This window comes from Acyrthosiphon pisum, chromosome A1 (assembly GCF_005508785.2).
Source record: "Acyrthosiphon pisum isolate AL4f chromosome A1, pea_aphid_22Mar2018_4r6ur, whole genome shotgun sequence".
Lineage (NCBI taxonomy): Eukaryota > Metazoa > Arthropoda > Insecta > Hemiptera > Aphididae > Acyrthosiphon > Acyrthosiphon pisum.
Window position 1 is genome coordinate 61,893,438 of NC_042494.1, and position 24,956 is coordinate 61,918,393.

General features: G+C 27.3%; 2 protein-coding genes across 2 annotated transcripts in view; both read right to left on the reverse strand.

The window, feature by feature from the left end:
• Positions 1-24,956, reverse strand: part of LOC100159027 — a 302,306-nt gene that overhangs the window by 242,341 nt on the left and 35,009 nt on the right. The gene's annotated exons all lie outside the window — the stretch shown is intronic.
• On the reverse strand, positions 15,366-24,923 carry LOC100575394 (N-alpha-acetyltransferase 25, NatB auxiliary subunit). Its single transcript, XM_003240349.4, has 15 exons — positions 24,676-24,923; positions 24,518-24,603; positions 24,300-24,438; positions 24,045-24,238; positions 23,737-23,874; positions 23,528-23,682; positions 20,643-20,896; positions 20,212-20,381; positions 19,818-19,981; positions 19,580-19,752; positions 19,330-19,499; positions 19,076-19,243; positions 18,313-19,002; positions 18,110-18,241; positions 15,366-16,371 (listed from the first exon to the last, which is right to left on the reverse strand). The coding sequence occupies exons 1-15, from the start codon at positions 24,743-24,745 to the stop codon at positions 16,021-16,023; spliced, it is 3,054 nt and encodes a 1,017-aa protein (XP_003240397.1). The 5' UTR covers positions 24,746-24,923; the 3' UTR covers positions 15,366-16,020.

Sequence of the window (24,956 nt, forward strand, 5' to 3'; positions counted from 1 at the left end):
ACAATAAAGTGTTTTTTTGGGAGATGGGAATGTATTGACAGCGGTCTATTAAACTCGGAAGAATACGTCAACTGAATATTGCTGTAGTCTGTAGATACGACAGTACCTATGGTAGATTTAAGAACGAAAAAATAGTTTCTGGGCACAAAACATGCATGCAAGTGGCATATACTCCAAAGTCTCCATATGAATTATATATATATAGCTTAAAAAATGATAAAATAAATATAAGCATTCACTTAAAAAATTATATGTAGGTGCCTAGGTAGGTGGTATAGTTGTTACAGACTAATAATATGCGTATTACATATTTTTAAAAACTATCTAATAAACTAGACATTTAATTTTGAAATGGTATCTAAACCACCCCATGTTTCTACCTCTAATATATTATATTGTGTAGGTATTATGGTTTCGTTTACCTACACTCCACTGGCTTCATTAAGTACACATTTAACAGTATATGATAACAATAAAAACCGTGGTAGGTACCTCGTACACGTAGGTATATTGTATAATATAATGGTAGAAAAAAATACAATAACAATGTAATTACGCACTATAATAATATATAAAAAAAAAATACGCACATCAATGAGACGGCATGTATACTTATATCTAACGTTGAATATAATATTATATAATTGTCGGGACACGACTTAAGTACTTAACGTTGTTGTAATTTGTCTATAGGTACGCGACATGATGAAATAACCTTTTTTTGTTATTACCAACATAACTTATCATTAATATTATCGTACATGCAATCTTTATTTAGATCTTACGAAAAAAAATATTTGTTACCTATCCCATTTAAACGGAAAATTTGCATTTAGGTAAGTACTGTAATATTTTTTTATAACTTGTTAGTCTTAAAATAATTCCACTAATCGTAGACGGATAATATAATTCTTGGCATCCCAATATCCCATGTTCCCATTACGAGACGTTCGTGTTTACATAATATATAGAGTATAAAGTATAGGTAGGTACTATAATAGTAGGTGAATGTACGTAACAAAATTCGCACCTCTAGAAAAAGACTGGCAAAATTAAAAATTCATCAATTTTGATTTATAACTACTTTCGAATAGATGGTGAAAAAGTAGATCTATAAAATGCAAGAACGCTACATTGAATATTATTTTTCATTTAGCCACTAAAAATATGTCGGTATTTAATTATTTAATTTTTAGCTAATTTTCAAAGAAAGAGGGCCATATTTATTTTATGACAGTATACTTATTTAAATTCTTCCAATTAATCACTGAAGTAAAATTTCAAGACTATTATTCACTATAGCTATAGTATAACACGTATACATTTTTTTTATGGGTTTGATAAAATATTGGGTGGGTCTCTAGTAGGGTTGCCAACCGGCCGGTACTTTCCCGGCCCGGTCGTTATTTCACATATTTAGACTTAAAAAGCCGGTATTTTTAAAGTAATTATAAAATTATAAAAAGGATTGGATTGGAATACCTGAAAAATGGTTTGATTATGAAAATTCTCCATTTAAAATGTTTTCGTGTTTGAAATTAAGTGAATAAACTAACAGATTTACTCGACCTGGCCAAATTAATTAAGGTTCATGTCAATGGAGATGAACTGTACGAAGAGCTTAATTTGATAAAGTTATTACCAAATGATATCCTAAATAATTCAGACTTCACTAGTTGGGAAAAATGGGTAAATATTTTCCGATCATCTACTGCATAATCAAAAAAAGGTGCGGGGTAAGTGGATGTCGCTCTACTGTACAGTAGGTTACAAGTGGGTCACTGTATAATGGATAGTATTAAATTTGAATTCAATGATATAATATCAATGTACAAGAAAAACGATTCTGAGCGGAGACGGTATGTCAGTCTAGGTATAAGGTATCTTATATACTTATCTATGGTATTAAAAAAAAATTGACCAATAATAGGTATCTATAATAAATTCCAAATTAATCATATCACAATATCCATTAGGTACTTATAACGCGTTATACATCAACAACAAATCGTGGTACTATCATAGATAGGTATACAGTGTGTAATCGGTTGTTGGAAACACTCTATAACTTAACAAATATTAAAGATATTTGAATTCTGTTTGTTTGTGGTGCTTAACAAAGTTTGTTATAACTTATCAAAGTAATTAAACAATTTTTATGCCATTTCATTTCGCGCATGCGCATAACAACTTTTTTTTTCAAATGGCAACCCCACTATTTTTTGGTTAGTTATTTTTACTCTTTTTTTTCATGAATTTTAGTGGTTCATAACTACGAAATAATTATTAAATTTTAAATTTGATACATTTTGTCAAAATTCGATATTTAAATGCTTATAAAAAAAAATTGTGCCTATGTATTTTTAACATTTTTCAACTGCTATTGTTACAATATCAGGAGCCTTGTATTAAATTTTTACACTTTTTGGCCGAACAGATAAAACTTTACTGATATTTATAGAAAAAAAAAACTAAAAAAATTGAAAACTGACCATGTCCGTAAACAGCTCAAAAAGAGTCAAATTATTTTAAAAATTTCATTGTATATAGAAAATACTAATATAAACATTCAGTGAAATTGTCAAGTATCTACAGTCATTCGTTTTTTAATTACAACAAAATAAGAAAATCGTTACATGAGAAATCGAGTGAATATCAAATGTTGTAAAAATATGAATTTCAAACGATCATAAAAATTTAATTTGAGTTTCTTATAGATATTTTTTTTTTTGATAAAGGTAGATTAACCTATAAGGAATCGTGTATTACATTTTATAATCTTAGTTCTAAAAAGAAAAATTTTCACGAATTATAAATTCAAAATAATTAGGTAATTTTCGTGATTTTTCCATATTTTGTCAATTTTTGAACTTTAAATGCTAATAAAAAAAAACTGTGACTAAGGATTTTTATTATTTTTCAAATGTCATTGTAACAATAAAGTAGGAGCCTTGTTTTAAATTTTCAAGTATTTTTAATCAACAAATAAAATGTTATTGATATTTTTAGAAAAAAAACTAAAAAAAAATTAAAACTGACAATGTCCGTAAAGAGCTCAAAATAAGTCAAAATATTTTGAAAATGTTATGGTGTATAGAAAATGCTAATATAAACATTCAGTCAAAATTTCATGTATCTACGGTCATTTTTTTTAAAGTTACACCAAAAACCAAATTCAATTTTATGTCAATTAAGAAAAAACCTCCGGAAAATAGTACGCTATATTTAAAGACGTCTATTTCGAATTAAATAAATATTAAAGTATCTTTTAGTTTTTACCTGAAATCTTAATAACATTTATAATAAATTAAGTAAGTTAAATTAATGTAGGTTTACCTACCATATACAATATATACATTAAATATATAAAAAAATAATTAGAAAAGTTAAATAATTATGTCTCTTGATTTGTGATATATATAGCTATTCAGTATACGCTTTTCAGATATTGCTTATCTAACAATAATTCATTGCAATAAATAATAATGTACCTACATCAATTATTATCTAAATATTGTAAACAACTTTCAATTTCCAAAATTTTCAAATAATTTGTATGCAGCCAATGTGTATTGTTTTGGCAATAATAAATTATAATTTAACAATAAATCTATGATTGACGTAAGTATAATAACGCCATAGGTACTAATAATGTTATCACTAATCATTTATCATAATAATACCTACTATTAATAGGGTTAGACTTTTATGTATTTTCATTTTTCATATTGAAGAGGGGACTAGGGGAGGGGTGTTTAAAATCATAGTTTTGTAAGACGTAGAATGTGTAAAAATAGCTAAAGCCTTAAGTAAAATGCTTAGCAACCATTCTTTATGAATTTCCATTAAATTTAGATACCTACATAGCCACATAGGTCGAACAAATCAATTTTTATCCTATAGAATATTAAATATTTAGTACAAATTATAAGAATATAGAATCGGCTCTATTGTAAATTATTATTAAGTACCTTAAATATTTTGAAAATATCAACAACAAAAATATTACGCAGAAGGTATAAAATATATTATTTCAACATACCTACCCTCATTCATGTAGAAAAAGTAAGACATTTATTATATAATTTCACTAAAGTTAGATGAATTACATAATATACGTCATATTAAAAATCTAACCTATCTGTACCTATACCTATTATTATTTATTTATATGACGTGAATAAAACATAGTGGCAATTATTACTAGGTATATAAGATTACAATTTAAAAATGAAACCCGTCTTAGAATTTCACTATATTGTTAAATAATGTTATCCGCCGACCACCGCTTATAAATTCTGATAACGTCAAAAACTTTCTTTGTGGTGGTGTTTAAATTTACGTGACTAGAGTAAGTTACGTTTTTTTATAACTTATACTTTTACGATTTTTTTTGGAACAAGATAATATATAATTATTATATACTTATTCAATCATATTTTTTTAACAAGGGACACTTGCAAATTATTACTATTGATTATTATTTCATAGTTTTATACTAATATATAGTTACAATTTCCATTTTTAAGAAATCGTTTTATTTACAGCTATAATTAATTGTTCATAATACCTATCGCTTATTTTGAACTACAATATAGATATAAATATAGGTACCTACAAGTTGTTCGAAATAATGATAATCGTCATAAAAAAAAAAGGCGTGTGTCAGATTTTGTATCTGACGCTCAATGTTGATATGTTAACAAGTAATATAATTTATGAAATGTAGGTACATAATAATAATATTTATAAAATGCTTATAAGCATTTTATGAAAAATAACAATGATTAATAATATAGAAAGAAAATATCATGTGATCATTCATATAATCAAAATGAATACAGATACCTAATAATAATAATAACAATTTTATATACCTATTATACGGCTATACAGTATACATATAATATATACGTTGCTACGGATACGGGATACTCTACTGTTGGGCTACTGAGTTGAACGATTGCGAAACTTCCGTTACACTATTTCGTGACATCGAATCAGGCCCGGATTAAAACTATCGTAGGCCCTAGGCAGTAGGCACAGTACATTTAGACATTAAGTGCATACACGTTAATATGGCCCTGTAATGTCCAGTGTTTAAATAGTTAAGAAACTCTGTTTCTCTGTTTGGGAGAGGAAGTGTCAAATCTTAGTTAATCTTAGTTAATCTTAGTGTTAATCTTAGTTAATCTTAGTGTTAATCTTAGTTAATCTTAGTAAATCTTAGTGTTAATCTAGATATAGTAGTAAGTAATAAAATCTAAATTTTATTACTTTTTATATGATAACAATTTAACAGATCTTAAAAACAATTAATTTTACTCCAAATATTATATACAAATATATTATATTATATAGTCAAAAACCATAAAAAAACAACTTATGTTATACCATTTTAAATATTTCTTTAATAAGTTTAATACAGGCTAGAAGCTAATAAAAAAAAAAAAAAGTTTAATACAAAAGATATAATTATAACAAAAAATAACAGTATATATTTTTTTTTATTAATTAATCCGTGACAACTTAGGCCATTGGATGGTTTTAACTGTGCGGGAGGTTACTGTAGGTTTTTGTAAACACGTTTTAGTTTGGTAGAATTTTCATGTGGGCACCCGTAAGTATCTACCATGCCCGGGTGGGGGATGGCGGCCTCTCTCTACAGACACCGTGGCTGCCCGAAGAGAAGTGCCGCCCGAGACCAAGATTAGAACCGACGACGGTGCGCGTCGAAACCGACGACTAGTCCACTCGGCCACTTTGTCAATAACATAAAATGTTTGAATTTATAATTTATCTCTAGCACTCATTTGATCTGCAGCATCAATTGCTTTGCCATCATGAACAAAGACTAGTGAGTACCGTGCAGTCATACGCGGTGTGACCGACCTGCAGTCGATAATAAACTATTGTTTCTATTACGTAAACGATATATTATTTATAATTATTATTTCCTAAAAATATACTATAAACAGGTATCGGGGTATCATTCTTAAATACATGATATTTTACTTGTTGTGCTAACGTGTACAATCGTACGGATTAATTTATAATAATAATAAAAAAAAGCATAAATATTACAAAAAATCATAGTCACACATTTTACTTTCGTAGGCCCTAGGCACAGTGCCTATAGTACCTATGCGCTAATACGGCCCTGCATCGAATTGACCAATTCACTCTAAACTCATTTTTTTCACACATATTATTATTTTTGGGAGGGGACGCGTAAATATGTTAACACATAAATAGATATTAATAATTAAGATTAAAGGTGTAGGACGTAGGCAGTGCCGCATTTAGACATTTTGCGCCCCGGTGCAAAAAAAAATTGACGCCCCCTAAGCTCCGGTGAAAAAAAATTGCTTCCCCCTAAGGGGCCTACCCACGGAAAATATGGGAGCTAGATCCTCATTAACCTTTTAGATTTTGAGCACAGAAAAGAATATTTGTTTTACAATGTGTGCTTTTTTTAAAAATATTGTTTAGTATAATTGCTTGATTCTCTCTCCGCAAAGATACATTTGAATTTATGTCACCTAAACCTTGCTTATAATTCATCATATAAATTGTTTTTTTTCAACATATTTAAGTAGGTTGTAGGTATTTCATGAATAAATAAAATAAAATTATATAAAACTATGCAAATTAATATTAATTCAAAAAATGCCAAACAGCATAATACTAATAAACTTTATACATAATACTGTTATTAAAATAATTAAAATTATACAATTTTAATAATTCACAAGTAAACATTTTTCTGGCTACAACATTTTGGCGCCCCTAAAATACTGGCGCCCGGGGCAGTTGTACCCAGGGCCCTCCCCCTAAATGCAGCTCTGGACGTAGGTATGCGAATTGCAGGTTAAAATATACATTTTATAATTTCATATGCATTTTACAACGGAACATTTGGATCTGGCTCATTCTTCTTGCCTCTTGGTCTTCCCACTCTAGAACATCCTTATTCCTTACTATAGTATATAAATATATAATATAGTATGTACCAGGAACCAATTAAATTATTGTTAAGTAGTTTCTTTAACATTGATTTTGTATGACATTTTAGTACTATTATACTTTGAAATTATTCATAATAATAAAAAAATGGTTGATTTCATTATTATAGATGACTCGAAAGAAGACTCCTGTACATTTTCCCATTCTATCTTACTTCAATGGCCTGGTGTGACAAAATCGATTTTACAAAAATAGTAGGTATTAACTATTGGGTATTTATGTCTAATGACTAATGAGTTTATGTCAGTATATACCTATTATATTAGGTAGGTAATACAATACAATCTATAGTAAATCGAGTTCCGCTCAGGATCATTTAATGCAATGATACATCGTTAAAATGTATAAAAATGATGTTATTATTTGGTACCTACTAAGAAAACCTTTAATACCTGAGTAAACATAATATTATATATTATTTGTATATCCTATTTTTATTTTTATTATTATTATTATTTTAAGGCGTTTGAAATAATTTGTTCAAAATAATAATTATTTTTCTTAAAAGTATAAATAAATAAATTAAGCCATGACTATGAAATTAATTAATTCCGAGAAAAAAGTCTTAAAATTCAAATATCTTATTTATTTATGTTAAATTGATGCGTGTGACACTGCAGTGCCTCAACGAATATCCAATATAGTATATAGTCTTTGTTATTGGCTATTTTTTGAACACAATAATTATTAGCAGTGCACGGCTATAGGCTATAGGTACCAACGGCTGACTGCATCCGAATAGCATGCCAAAAAGAGAAGTACTTACTGTAATGCATGCTGTTCTAATTGCTTGCCGTGTACAATTTTATTCACCCATGCACTTATGCACAAATTTATTTTTTTTGGGGATTTTGAAAAATGAAAAATAAATCCATCAATATTTTTTTAAAACATTTATTTTTATTTATGTATGTAGTAAAGTTTGCATATATGGGGCCGGAGATGACAATATAGAAGATATTACACGCATAACCAAAAAAGTAAAATAATATTGTAAATTGTGATATGGTAGATATTGTAATAATTTTAAAATTAAAACTTATATTACTATTATTATTATTATTATATTTAAAAACATAACAAGTAGTAATTAATAACTCAGTGAATTTATGACTGAACAACTTAAATGTATTTTTTTATGAATAAATAAAATTAAACATTTTTAAACAATTTGAGTTATTTATTTTTCGTTTAAAAAAAATAAATTGTGATTATAAAAATAATAGGTACATGGGAATGCATTCGGACAGACCATTGAGTCTATATTACTTTATAGTATATGGGACAGACCCCTCTAAGAGGAATCGCGGACAGTTTCCCCCTGATCGTTTTTGGTGTAGTAGGACATTCCCCCCCATTTTTTTTTTAAAGTTCACTATTTAATAATATAATATTATTATTTAATATGAAATTAATTTATGCCTATTGTCTAGTATAGTTATATTTTCATAAATATAATAAATTATAGATGTAAATTTTTGATCAACGAAACTACTTGAATCAAATTAACAAGCAATTATTAAATAGTTAAATATTTAAACTGGTACCTAAAATTTTAACAAAAAAAAAAATAAATATTAACAAAGGATAAAAAATATAAGTTAAGAAATGACAAAAGAATCAGAATTCAAACGTTTTTTACAAAATGTATAATTTTTATGCCGGAATTTTGAACCATTTTTATTAATTATTAATTATATTTTACTTTATAACTACTTATTTTTTTTTTTAAATTTTTATTTTTAAAGTAAGTAGTTCAGTTGATCAAACATATACATTTATAATCTATTATATTTATGATGTTTAGCATGTACCGATGACTTTTAGTGCATCTAAATGCCTAATGACAATTGACTGAAAAACGAATTCCATTAATTGTAGATAGGTATAGGTACCTACTTGAGAACTAAAATTTTCTTTCATAATAAGAACCGTCCCGACAATTACGAACTCAACAAAAAAAATCAGCCAAATCGGACCAGCTGTTTTCAATTGATGAATTAAGATACATATTTAACACCATTTTGATATATATAGGTCGATGACGAATAAAATAAAATTGTGAATAATAGATCACTTGTAGGAGTATTTGGTATAACCTTGTGAAAAAAAAATTGGAAAAATGTTAAATGATGTCGTCACAAAATGGGAGCATATATATAAGAAAGTTAGCTTTGTTTTTTAACTTTTGAAGAACTTTATAGGTACTTATTTTTTATTAACAAAAGTGGTACAAACACCTTCAGCAGACTTTTAGGTATAACAGAAATAATGTCAGCCAAAAACGTCGTAGAAAACCCCTTACAAGTTTATATAGTACTATATAGTAGTATAGATATAAATTTAAAAAAAAAAATGACACTGGACTACAATTAAATTAATTAAAGACTAAATATATGATAATATCTAGATGAGATGACCACGAAGAACATCTAGAAGTCGATAATTATAAATTTAAAAGAGTATATGCTCTAGTATACATAGTTTCAAATATCTGGGAGTTGCAATAAATACCACAAATAATAACCATGAAGAAATACAAATAAGATCAGCTACAGCAAATAAATGCAATTACGGTCTAGCGAATATCTTTAAATCAAAACAAGTGTCACTCGATTCAAAAACCACTAATATATAGGTACTCTATACAATAGGTTGTTATCAGATCAGTTCTTCTGTATGCGTGCTAGACTTGTCCAACAACCAAAGGAGATGAAGAAAAAATAGCAATCCTTGAAAGAAGAATACTGAGGAGGATATACGAACCAAAATAGAATAATGAAACCGGAAAATATGAGATAAGAAGCAATACAGAATTATGACAACTAAACAAAAAGCCTGACATAGAAGCAGTACTGAGATATAGAAGGATCGTATATCCGTATGGGTACCTATAGGTCACATATATGGCGATCTATATAATAGTATGATGAAAGCGGTACTAAAGTGGAAACCCAAAGGAAAAATATCAATAGGCAGACCAAAACAAAGGTGGATCGTGGATAGACAAAGTCGAAAAGAACCTAATGGAAATTGACATTCAGGATGGAGAAACAGTAACTAGCATATAGGATAGAGGTAGATGTAGGCGGGTGTGTGTTCGGCAATGGGCCTATTAATGGCCTTTAAAAATACTATATAAAATGTTTATGAGTACCTATATAATATATGATATTATATAGATTTATAGAGTACTAGAGTAGGTACCTACCTAGGTAGGTATACTTATTGTATGCTACGTCCTATATTATATGCTATTACGTTTATTCTAGAATAAATTGTATTTGCATATATATATCTACTATACATAGGTGGGTACCTATATAAATATGATCAATTTTATACGGTCATGCAGAATGAATGTAATGATGTACCTATCTATACTGGTTATACTTAGGGTACTAATGTACTATATTGATATTCGCATAAAAGGTTACGATTTTCATGCTTTGAATAGGTACGTCCGTACGAATAATGAACCAAATCGTCCGAGCAATCACTTGTCTGGCTCTGTAGTAATTTAAACATACAATAGTCTGTTTTCCATATATTATTCGATGTGTGGCCAGGTGCCTTTATAATTTATATATATATATGATATAATACCTATATAGTGGCTAGTGTCTATAGATTTCAGAATTCTATTTGATAGGCGTACGAAAATATAAATAAGGAATAAACTTTCCAAATCCATGGCACGAAATGAACTCCAAATACCTATTCTATATTCGGAATTGCCAAATTGATTACCTATATTAGGTACTTATTAGTTATTACTTATTACGTACCTATATGTAATATGTATTGTTGTTGAATGATGATTTCGGCTGTTTTGCCATCGTCCATCCTGGAAATGTGCGTGAGTGCGTACCTACTGAACCGATTTAAAAAATTTGTACCTAACTTTTTTTCGTTTGTATTACGGTTACCAGCTATTGGTTATTAGTTATTAAACAGCTGATCTTTGAATATTTATGTAAACATAAAAAAAATGAATAATATATAGGTATTTAAAAAATAATAGTATTACTGTTTTTTACATTATTGCAGCTATGTTATTTTATGTGAATCATGTGTTATGACACTGTATATTAGTCATTATATGCTAATAGCGGAACGACGAATGTTCCTAGGCAGGTAGGTAATGATTTTACAGTGATGGATATTTTCTGTCTGTAAACTTTTTTTCAAGTAGAAAAACTGATTTGATTTTTAACTTTAGCATCTCTTCTGGTAGGAAAGTGAATATAGTTTGTATTTTTTAGAGGCCAAAATTGAAAACTTACAGTACTCGAAAAATAATTTATGGAAAAACAAATTTATAACAGTCTATTTTGATAAATGGTATAATTCTAAAAAAATAACTGTAGATACATGATATTTTCAACAAATATTTATATATAAGTGCCTTCTATACACCATTGAGCTATTTATATAGGCATAAGAAGATTAAGGCGTAGGCAGTGTTGATACATCGTGCAGAACCATGATTTACCATAAATTTAAAGTCACCTTCAAAAATATTATTATTTTGATACAAAACACAAATTATTTTTTTGATTAAGCACAAGAGATCATTGTACTAATACATTAGACTGTATTTGTATAGTTATATGCCTATATAGTACCTACAGTTGTTTAGTTGGAATTCTCCACATCAATTGGACAGTACAGGTAGGCCTTAAGTTTTATCTGTAGGGCCAAAAAGTGTAAAAAATTAATACAAGGCTCCTGATACATTGTTACAATAGCAGTTGAAAAATATTAAAAATACATAGGCACAATTATTTATTATAAGCATTTGAAGTTGAAATGTTGACAAAATTTATCAAATTTAAAATTGAATAATTATTTTGTAGTTAAAAATTTATAAAATGTTCAACTTTTATATCTAAGGATTGAAAATTTAAAACAAGATTCCACGTAAATATTTAATTCTGTTACCAAAAATTCTAAGAAATAGATAAGCACAGTTTATTTTTGTAGTCATTTTAAGTTCAAATTTAGACGAAATAACATATTAAAAAACCTGGAATAACTATTTTAGTTATTTTGTTGTGATTGTATAATATTATTTGTGGGTACTTGAAACTTCTAAAGTATACTATTATATATCTATGATAGTACCACGGTTTGTTGTTGATGTATAACGCGTTACCTCATGGATATTGTGATATGATTAATTTGGAATTTATTATTGATACCTATTATAGGTCAATTTTTTTTTAAAACTAGTTAAGTATACCTATAATACCTATGTCTAATACCTAGACTGACAAACCGTCTCCGCTCAGAACCTTTTTTATTATACAGTGATATTATATCATTGAATTAAAATTTAATACTATCCATAATACAGTGACCCACTTGTAACCTACTGTACAGCAGAGCGACATCCACTTACCCACCTTTTCATTGTTTGCTTATTGTTCATACAATATGTCAATTATGAGTTGAATAATAATATATTTGGGGGACAGAGTGGCCGAGCGGACTAATGCGTCGGTTTCGACGCACACCAACGCCGGTTCGATACCTTGACCATGTGCGGCATTTTTCTTCAGGCAAGTGCCGACATCCCCCACCCAGGCATGGCAGATACCTATGGATGCCCAAATCTAAAATTCTGCCAAGACAAACACACAAGTGTTCCTCCTCCTACCAAAAAAAAAAAAACCCTACAAACAAAACAAAAGTAGCTAATGGCCTAAGTTGCCGGGCTTGAGCTCAATAAAAAAAAAAAAGTATATATATATTATAGTTCAGTTTTTGTATACTGATCGAATAAAAAATAAAAAGTATACTATAAAAAGTTTGTACAGTTATCACATATAACACAATAAAAAATATTGTCACAAAGGGTTATTAAAACAGGACCATCAAATTTTATACAAACAACAGGTACTGTATTTCTTAATACCGTCTAAAAGAATGTGTACATAATACATACCTAAAATAGTCACATATTTTACTTTATTTACTTTAACATAAATTTATTGTATATATTATATATAAAAAAAATAATAATAGGTAAACACAAACAAATAACAACAAGTAATTGGTGAACAAAACTGTTAAATCGCATAAAAACCGTTTATATTACAAATTTAACTTAATTAACACAAAGTACTTAACATACAGGTATAATGTTTATAATATATTTATATTTTACTATTCAGTTCATATGTATGTATAACTTCATACTTCATACATAATATTAATCTTATTATAGAAACATTATAAATTAAATTTGACACAGATGTTTATGTACAAAGAGTTTGTGAACATTTTGTATATTATATAAACATTTATAAATCAAAGATAATTTTACTCACAAAAACAAAGTAATAATATCATTTTTACTTTTTTTATTCCATTACAATCAGTAACATTAATTGCAGTCTGTTTGATTTCAAGAGTAACCTAAACATTTCCAACTATTTTATATTGTTAATATTTGTAGAACAATTTGAACACCGCTGACAGTAGGTACCTATTTTTTTGTAAATTTTCAATAATCAATCAACAACAAAAAAATGTAACAAATACAATTTGTTTAATTGAAAAAGTATTGACTGTATAAAACAAATTAAGAAATAATTTTTATGTGGTTGGACTTAGTAGGTTATTAAAAACTTAAATATAAATTGTTTTATACAATTTAAATACTTGGTGTTGTGTTTTACTTAATGGATTTAATTTATCACAAAGATTTTTCATTTCGAAATTGAATAATGTTATAAAGAATACCTACATTAAATATTAGTTTTATTAGCAAAACAAATGTCGAAATAAACAGTATATTTGATTGTTAATTTTTTTTTTTATATAATAATAATAAATAATCTTTACAATAAAAATTAAATGTTTTTTGTAGGTTTCCACATCACTTGAGATTTGGGTTTTTTTTTTAAATATTTGTCATAATCCAAGTTAAGTTTTTAAGGAAAGAAAAATTGGAAAAGTTTTTAGAAAGAAGTGCTCACACAAGGATTGAAATATTTTTTCTATTTATAAATGGTTGTCATCTTACATATTATAAATAGTGATTGTAGTAGAAATTAATAATTTTTTTAGGTTGGTTACAAGATTTTTTTGTAAGGTTTTTTGTTGTCATGATTTGGTAAGTACTTATTAACATAAACATATTTATGATTCATAAATTTTCACTCTAGAGGAAAAATATCGAGTAGCGTACTATAGTTTTTTGTATATAAATAATTATTATTGGGTACTTTGGCAGATGAGGTAAAACCATGTATCAAATTGTCACGTTTATGGCCTCGATTTTTTGTTAATTTATATGGACGATATTGGTTACATATAAATAGGTAGTTTAATTTAACGTTAACAAGTTAATTTTATAAAAGCATAATAAATCTAAATTATTAGTATAGTAATAAGTCCTTTTATTTTACCAATTCGTAAATTTCAATGATATATAGATGATATATTAAAGCTCTTTAAATCGACCTGTTTTAAAATTCAATCTTAAGTACAAAACATTGTAATAAAATATACATACATATATATTAAAAGAGTAATAAAAACGTTTTTATATTAATACATTTTTGTTCGTTATTTGTTGGGTTGGAAATATTTTTATTCTTGGTATACAGAAATATCATAATTATTTTGTCAGATAAAAACTAAAAATACAAGTTTTAATTTTAGCATATTTATCAATTATAAGTCATGATTGAGACATTGATAATGTGTAACATTATAACAGGTTTGTTAACAAAGCTTAGTGAAGATACTGAATAGAAACTTGCCAATCTACTATCAAAACTAACAGTAATAAGTAGGATATTTATCTGTACAATCAAAATTAAACAATAATTTGATTACTTTGAAAGTTAACTGAGTATTTAAAATGTAAGTTTTTTACTGGATAATTTGTAATTTATACAGTATCATATACTAAATATGATTAACCTAAATGTGATACCCGTATGTGTTGCCTTCGTCTTACAAGTGCATAACATACCAAATTTTACGCAAAGCAGAACAGGTGTAGCTCCGTTAGTTTAAAAATTAGAGTAAATTGACCTCTTATAAAATCTAAAGGTAAGTTTTTTATCTAGACAACCTCATTAGTTTTTTTTATTATATTTTAATTTTTAAGCGAGTTATGAGTACTTTAAAATGCATCTTACCTTTAGATTTTATAAGAGGTCAATTCACTCTAATTTTTAAGCAATGGAGCTACACGTGTTCTGCTTTGCGTATAATTTACTATGTTACGCACTTGTAAGAAGGAGACAACACGAGTGGGTATCACGTCCTCTTAAGCCACATAGCCACATATTAGAACAAAAAAGAAACTTGAAAAAACACAAGTTATATAAGATAACATATGATAATTTCTAGAAGTAAAAATCTGAAATAAAAGCTAATGAAAAAGTAGAAAACATAAAATTTAGACATATATAACTTTTTACACACAAAAACTACCATGCAGGTCGTGAATATTTATACTTTGAGGGTTACTGAAGTTATTTATTAACTTGGTAAATCAATCTTGACAATATATATGAGACATCTAAATAGCAGTTTCTATTGTAGCAAAATATTTTTTTTGTTTACTCATAAATAATTCTGACTGAATAATTAAATAATTAAAGTTATTATTTAAATGACTCAAGATTTTATATAGTAATAATTTACTACAATATAATAACCAAAGTCAATAAATATCCTTAACTTGTATATAATTGTATTTTTTGATAGTCTGGTTCAGAAAAATGTAAATCAATGTATATTTTAGAAATTAAATAACAATAGTTTTGGTATAGTGAAGTTATATAAATTAATTTGTATTAAAATGTTTATAAACAATGCGGTACCTTTAAATATTAAGGTAAATTAGTAAATAGTAGACACATAAACTAAAACCCAAAGCGCAATTACATTTTTATATAATTTTAGGTACCAATTTATTGTAATAAATATAAAATATTTACACATATTCTTAAAATTATAAATTACCATTTAAAATACTGGTAGTTTGTTGATTTGTGTTTGTTTTTTAATCAATATTTTTACCATTTCATCTAACGCTCCACTATAACTGTCACCTATCTTCTTATCAATAGTATCCACTAATTGTCGCCACCTGTCAGCTGTGATCTGTCTTATTTTGTCAGCTTCTTTTCCTTCATCAGTATCATTAACTGTATAATCTGCATCATGTTTTTTTAACATCAAGGCATTGGAATTGCCACATCCCATCCGATTCCATGCTTCTTCTACATTCTTTACACTAACAAGTACTTGACTAGTGCTATTTTGAACAGTTTTCACAACGCCCCTTAAAATTTCTGATTTACCTTTATATTGAGCCTAAAAAGAAATATATTTAATTTTCTTATAAGAACTTATTATATAATTTACTATTTATTTTGAGCATAGAATACTTTAGTAATTATTGATGGGACCATAGATCGTTTATCAATAAGATAAAAATGTATAAATGGACAAATTAGTTATAACATAAGCAAATCTTTAATATTTAAAAAAATATAAGGAGCACATAGTGACTTACTATACTCTGTTCAAGGAAAGAAACATAGTTGGCGGCGACCAGATTTTGTTGGGAAAAGTCAGGTAGTATCTGTTTGTCACCCCCATCGAGTCAACTATCTATATTCCTGCTGTTTAGGATTCCACACCCCAGCGCGCAAGTATTCCGCCAACAACATTTCTTAACTTGAATAGATCATAGAGATGAGTACATTTAAGGTTAAATTATAATCTTACTAAAAATAAATACTCCGTGTAGAAAGAACAGTGTGTTACTAGAAAATACTTAGTAAAAATGAATTATCATATCATGTCATATCAAGTTGTACATTTTTTTTCTTAACAAATGTGACTAGAAAACTTAGATAATGATTTTATATTTATGTTTATTAACCCTTTGGTTAGTATTGATGTGTATTTATGTAATTCATAGGTTGTCCTGTTTTGATATTTAATGATTAGTACTTAAATATAAACAAATAATAAACATAAAACAAAATATGTAATGCCATAAATAAATTTACATATTTCCCCCCAACTGTGAAATAAATGTGAGGTAAATGTACAAACTTCATTACTTTAGATAAATTAAAAAATATTATTCAATTTCTTTAAATTAATTTCACTCTATGTGGGGATTATACTAAAAATTACTCATTAAATTTGATTAAATATTTAAAATAACCAAATTGTATCAATGTTCAACGTACATTTACTTTTTTATGTTAAAGTATGAAGGATAAAACAAATAGTTATTGTGTATGTCTTCTTTACAGGGACAGTCTTGGATAGGTCAACTAAGACATTTGTCAAGGATACTGGCTTATAAATTACAGTAAAACTTCCGTTAAAGGTCACCTCTATAGGAAGGTCACCTCTAAATACCGGTCATTATTTACAGTCCCTTCGGTGACCGTAATATGGAAGTTCTACTGTATGTTCATTAGAAAATAACACAGTACAACCAAAGTAAAGTATTTATAATTTATACATGTTAGCATATTTTATAAAATGGATAAACAAAATATATCAAAAATGATTAATACTTATAATGTGTTTGCAGATTGCAAAAAACCTATAGTTAATTTAATTTATTTTATTATTTATTATCAATTGATAACATATGCCTATGATAAAAGTTGTTTAATCATAGTAGACATTTTTGTAGAGTTTTACCAATTTAATTTATTCTAAACTTAATATTCTAAAACTAAATAAAAATTTAAAATAGAAGCTATAAATTCTAGTCACTTTCATAATGTGCCTTTAAAAGTAGTTTCTAAATTATATAATGTTTTTAAACATTATCATGAATTTTGATATTTGTAGATTAAAATACTCCGAATAATATTTTGTCTTAGAATATTAAGTAAAAAACCTAATAAATGATAACGATAAAAAATGTGATTGTTTTTTCAGAAATACCATTATTTTATGCAAAAAAAATATTTTCAAAAAAGTTGAAACTTTTTCAAATTATGAGTGGACATTTAGATGGATCACTCTGTATATATTTAAATTGAATAATTTATATCTGTATATTATTCAAATTGTTTACCTCAGAATTATAGGAAGTTGAATGAGTTTTTCGTTTTGCTTTAATTTTCTTTGGATCAGAAACTATTCTGGTTTGAAAACTTTTTATAAAGTATGTTGCCAAGGAAAGAAATACGCATGAAATGTTCAAACTCTGAAAATCATAATAAAATAAATTAATATTCATTATTTTGAAGTAAAAATAAATACTATAATACTCCTTACATCTATCATGTTTGTAAGTATTTCTAATACTTCTTTTCTTCCTTCTAATTTGAGACTAGAATCTAGTTCATTAATTGTTTTTGAAATTACAAGTTTACAATCAGTAATTGACTTTTCAAAAGCAATGGTTAGATCATTAGCATTAGTTTTCATTTTAGTAGTCCACTCATCATCTGTAGGAACGCAATTCTTTACATCTGATCCTATTGTTTGTATCAGTTCAACGAAGTTGATAACAATGGTCAACATAGGCTTAGATTTATCTAAACCAAATAACTTAGATCCAAAAAAACTTCCAAATACATTATTAGGAACTGGAACTGGAGGATCACTTTCTAATTGAATGTTTAAGTTTTTCAGACTTTTCAAATGAAAATCCAATTGTTCTAAGTCATCTGAATTGAGATTTTCATCATCAGGATTAAGTTCATTTACTTCAGAAGTTGACCTAATATTTTGAGTACTAAACTGTTTTAACATTCTTGCACTGTAATAAATACAACTTAATAAGACAGCACGGATTTCTAATAAACGCAAATCATGAGAAAATATTTGATTTGCATGTTCTGTAGTTAAGCATCGTGTAGGAGGGTTGTAATTGATTAGAACTGAATAATCACGGTTATTTATCATTTTTTTGAGTTGTGATTTTGAAGCAATTTCAGGCACATCATTCATTTTTAATACAATCTAATAAATGTGAAACACAACATTTATATTTTAGCTAGCATTTTATAGTTAAATTAATCAATATTTTAAATACCTCTAAACAATCTTCCAAATTATCAACATCAAGTAACGAAATGAAATAGTTTTCAATAATACACATAGAATTATGAATTGAATATTTTAGTTTTTCTCTAAATTCCACAAATTCAATAATTTTGATAAAAGACCCAAATTTGTATGATATCGTTAAATGATCCGCAACCTAATATAACAATTTAAACAAAATAAACATTTAATGAAATTAATCTGGAAATAAATATAACTTGACATTTTGTTTAGATTTCCCACCTCTCGATAGTTATGTGAGAAGAATCTGACAGTTGTAGCGTATAGTTTAGATGCATTCTGGAAACGACCTTCGTTGAACATTTGAAAAGTATGTAGATAACCTAATGAATCCAATTGAGTATTTTTTATTTCTAAACTTATATATGCTAAATTTGATGCATCAGAAGCTCCTAAGAAAATAAATACAAATCATAATTTATTTTTATAATAAAAAAAACAATTATGTTATTTAATATAAAAATATAATTACCTAACATATGGTAAAATTTTAATAATAACAATTTTATATGGAAGTTTGAGGGACTTAGAGCATACGCATACTCAAGTACAACGGTTGCTTCCCTTATATATGTGAGTCTATTGTTTTCAACCCAAATATCATACATTAAATGTGCCATCATTATAACAAAAGTATCATTTGCCCTAATAGAAAATATTTCCAGTAAATATAACTTTTACGATGACCAATTATTATAATATTATCTTACATTATTTCTGAAGATCTTTTGCTATTATTAAATATCTCACATCTGTGATAACATCTTAGTAAGCGATCAGCAAGTTTTAATTTTTCTTCGGTGTTCATGAGGTCATGAATTCCAACATGTCTAGCTAATTGGAGAAATGATAAATAACATTCCATTTGAGGTTTCTAAAAGTATATGAAATATTATAAATCATAACTAATTAACAAAAAATATTGATATAAATAATTATAATTGTTTTCAATACTAGGACTTTGTTAAATATCAGTGTTATGTAATGAATGTGTTATACTGCTCAGTAGATGCATTTGACTGATGCAAGTAAAACCTAAGCGCCAAAGTCTTTTTCACTGGAATTATGTTTGGTAAATATCTTTTAAAATCAGTAGCTACTCACAGTTTTTGGGAACTCTCCTTCTTTCAGATTAACAATTTCATCCAATACCCTCAAAAACTCATCAAGTAATTCTTCTTTTAAAAGTGACATGTACGGTCTTAGATCATAAAAACAACATGGCTTTTGTCCGAATATCTTAAAATATTCAGTTAAAAGATTGATAGCATCACCTGAAATAATTTTTTTATAATACAGAATACAATTTGAGCACAAAAACCGTTAAAAAAAATATATATATATATAATAACTAACAAGTGTAAAATTATCTAACAATTTAAGAATAATTGCAATAATTACTATTAAGGCTGGAAGGGACATTTTTACTACTGATAAATTCTTCTATAGATGAAAGAATATTAATGCAACTAAACAAGGATCACGAATAATTTATTTTATTAATATTAGATTGATATTTAAGTAAATTATCTTACCCATATATTTATAAGCATTTTCTTTTAATCTAGAATATAATTCAAGGCGGGCAAGGTATACCCCTCTTTGAGGATAGTTTTGTTCAGAATTTAACTTTTGCAATTCATTTAGAAACAACAAAGCCTCTTCAATAGACGAATCAAAGTGAGGTACACAATCAGTATTGCCATTGCAGTTTAAGTACTTATCCTTAGATTCAATTATTTTAAATAATGAATCATAATATTTAGTATAGTAAATCCATGAATCTATGCTGTTAAATAAATAAACATGTTAGAAAAAATATCATGATATAAGTATAGAAATTATATAACTTAAAAAAAAATTGTACTAAGAAGTTAGTTAAAGATAAACTATAGTATAAAATGTTAAATAAATAAACAAAATTTGATCAGTTAAATAACAAAATAAAAATAGTGTGAAAAGATATAAACGGGTATAGTTGAAACCTTAAAAAAAATGTAATATCTAATAATACCTTATGTGGTTTTTTTAAACAAGATATTACGATTCTTCATTTTTACAGTGGCGGCTCATGAACTGTTTGAGGGATGAGGCAGATAAACAATAAATTATTAATCAATTGGATACTCCCATGGTTCTACTATAGTACAAGTACAAAATTGAAAACTGAATAACGATATGTTCATTATGTTTGATAAGAACCAATATTTTTAGTTTGTGATAAAATTATTATGGGTATACACTTACACTACACGACATGATGACAACCTTTCCGTTCCTTTTTCTATTAGTGGAAATCATGTTGCTTCGAAAAAATGACTAATGGATAATATTGACAAACTCTGAGACCTGAATCGTTCAACCTCATTTAATAATAATATTCCGACTTCCCCCACAATCATGATATATATTTTTATTATCGTACGGCCGTCCGACTCGTCTGAGACTAAATATTACTAGCATCTCAGCACTCTTCGGTTTTCGTTGAGATCGTTCTATCGTTCCACAAACATTGTTGTGGGGTTTATTTGATAACAGTGTTGAACTAGTATAATATTATTATGTACTATGACAGTAAATATTATACATGACAACACAAATTAATTTTGTCCTGATAATAATATTATAAAATAACAAATAGCTTTTTTTATATTATAAAATGTGTAATATATTATTGAATATAATATTATTTAAGTCAATTGGAAATAACTATAATTATAGTATATGCCTCCTTTTTCTTTACAACAGTTAGGTGAGGCTGAGCCTCACCAGCCTCACCTGACTAGCCGCCACTGCATTTTTACAAAATACAATACAAGTGCAGTAAGGGCCAGTTGCACCGTCTACGGTTAAACTTCGATTAAGCTTAATCAGCTGATAACAGATATTTAACCGGGAAAATTTGGCCGATTAACTTTAATCAGAGACGGTGCAACTGGCCCTAAGTGTACTATATAGTATATAATGTTATGTTTTTAAATAAACTTTTAATCAAATATCTAAAAACAATTTACTTTTTATAACTAGGTAATTTAAAATTACATGGAATACAATGAAAAAGTATTATATAATTAGTCTAGCTATGTTAGGATTATTAATTTAAGGCTATAAAATATTTATTTTACTGTTTTTGTGTGCAAATATTTAAGTACTGAATACATTTTAATTTATTTTATTTTAAATAAAATAAAAAATAATTTATTATTATAAAAAAAATATGCGACATTTAATTTTTGTTGTCTTTGATGTTAGTAAATACTAAAGAGTAATGACATTAAATATTTGATATTAAAAAGTATATTAGGCATAAATCTAGTTTAGGGGCCAAGCGATTTTTTCAATTTTTTTTATCGAAACTTATGTATCTCATCCAGTTAAGAACGATGGTGCAATCAGAATTTGTCGCTCTCATTTAGTTCCAAAGTTATGGCCTTCCAAAGTTTTCGATTTTACATTTATACGCATGCGCGCAATACTACTATAATGACGCGCGGAGGACCATTTTTGTTATTTTTTGATATTTACGTATTCGGTTAATTTTTTTTTTTTGGGAAACTTATGTAGTTATTTATTATGTACCCTGTGACTTACTTGAGGTAGTGTTGCATAGCAAGTCGGGGGATATTTTTGATTTGCGGAGCGGAGCGTAGCAACGAGTGCCGATACACGCGTAATGACTGCAACTTTGAATTGCCATAACTTTTGAACGGTAAGTTTCCGGAAATTTGTCCGAGCGCAGCGCAGCAAGCAAGTGGCCACGCTTGCAGATAATATACATCAATTATAATTTGAAAAATACGTAAGATAAGATAAAAATTATTAAGTGTTTATAACAAATACGTAGAAAAACCCATGTATTAATCGGGATACATAGATAAAAGTCATTATAGTAGTGTTGCGCGCAAGCGTATAAACGTAAAATCGAAAACTTTGGAAGGCCATAACTTCGGAACGAAATGAGAGCGACCAATTCTGATTGCACCATCATTCTTAACTGGAAGAGATACATAAGTTTCGTTAAAAAAAATTGAAAAAATCGCTTGGCCCCTAAACTAGATTTGTTCCATATATTAATCTAAAATAACCAAGAAAAACGTAATCAATGATTCTAGTATTCTACAAAAGAATTTATAAAACTAGTTATTCAAAGAAATTATATTTTTATTTTTTTTGTGTGAATCTTGAAAATGTTGAATATTTGAAACATATAAATCTACAACGATACTAATATAAGTTATACTGCATTACGAATCATTTAGTAGAAAATATTATTAACATGTATAATTTTTTTTTGTTTAAAACAATAAAAGTACCTTAAAGATTGTTTTCAAATATAAAACAGGTAGTTTAAAATTAGGATATAAGAATTATAAATAAATGTCTATATACAAGGTAAAGTGAACCACAACAAGTTACTTACTCTTTAAGTAGTAAACTTTTTAGGTATGAGTTTGCTTCAGCATACATTTCCAATTCAAAGTAAATATCAATTTTCTTTCGTGTGAGACCAACAGTTCGATGTAGTTTATCACCAAGTGGTCCATTAAGAATATCTAAGCTTTCTTTGTATTTTTTCTAAAAAATTAATAATGTATATTTAACTTTTGGTGTGCATAACTTCAATTTTACCTGCATATCTAATATCATCAAATACAATTGAATTTCTTGTTCAGCATCAATTTTGTCTTCATTAATATATTTTTGTACCATTCGTTCTGCTAATGGTAAAGTAATTCTTTTTGATATTTCATCATTCGCTTGATATGCCTTAAAATAAGATAAATATAAATTATGAAATTATATGTAATAAGACAAGGTTAATAGTATTAATAAACCCTTGATTATTTATATTTTCCATAACAAAAAAAACCTATTAATCTATTTGTTGCAATAATAAACTTATAAAGTAATATTTTAATTAACTTAAAAATAAATACCTGCATAACAATACTCATTATAGCCCAAAAATAATATGGGTTGTTTGGTTTAACTTTGTGGAGAGCTAATGCAGTCTGTTGCTGTTTTTTGTAATCACAAACACGGACATAGGACATGAAAAGACTAGACAATAACTCTTCATTGACTGGATCTTGTAATAAAGCATCCTCATATACTTCACATACCATATGAGCTATATAATTAAAATAAAATATATATCATGTCAACTTTATTATAAATACTATTGAAATTACGTTTTTTAAGTTCTCTATAGCACGCTGTCAACGCAAGTAAAGTTGATTCATCAGATGGCTTGCACTCTCTAACTTCTTTCAACAATGTTACCGCCTCTTGGTCTTTTCCAAGTCGAACTAATGTTAAGCTCTTCAGTGCCTGTATGAAATCAAGATACCAAATAATTTGACTACAAAAATCTACTTAAAAGAATTCTATCTAAACATTTAGTTCATACTTTGGAACAATTTTGACTGGGTAATTTTTTAATTAATTTGTCCAACTCGTGCAAGGCCTTTTTATAATTTCCATTGTCTATCCACTCTGTAAGTAAAAAAAAACAACCAAGAATTAAATTTAAGAACGTCGAACCGTATATGAGAATTATTGGAGTACCATAAATCGGTCTCAATCGCCGTTCCGCCATAGAATTATCGTTCCTACTAAGAGTGCTTCTGGGCGCCATCGGTACCGTTGTAAATTACCCTTTTTTTCCGATGCAGTTCCCGACCGAGATTTACGAGTATCTAGGAACGGGAGAAAAAAATACTTTGTACTTGTAATGTACTTTATCATCGAGTTTGAATTACAATTTAAAGTGATTGAGAATCACATTTGCCGTGTTTATAACCACAAAAAAAAAGGAAAAAAAGTTAAGAGAGAGAAACAACGCAACC

Bases quoted from the DNA above. Each gene is read 5' to 3' on its own strand.
- LOC100575394 (XM_003240349.4), bottom strand. From the start codon at position 24,745: ATGGCGCCCAGAAGCACTCTTAGTAGGAACGATAATTCTATGGCGGAA. The intron at 19,003-19,075 runs GTATTTAAAATA...CACATTTATTAG, and splicing joins ATTTGGAAGATTGTTTAGAG to ATTGTATTAAAAATGAATGA. The intron at 16,372-18,109 runs GTAAACAATTTG...ATTTCTTTTTAG, and splicing joins CAACTTCCTATAATTCTGAG to GCTCAATATAAAGGTAAATC.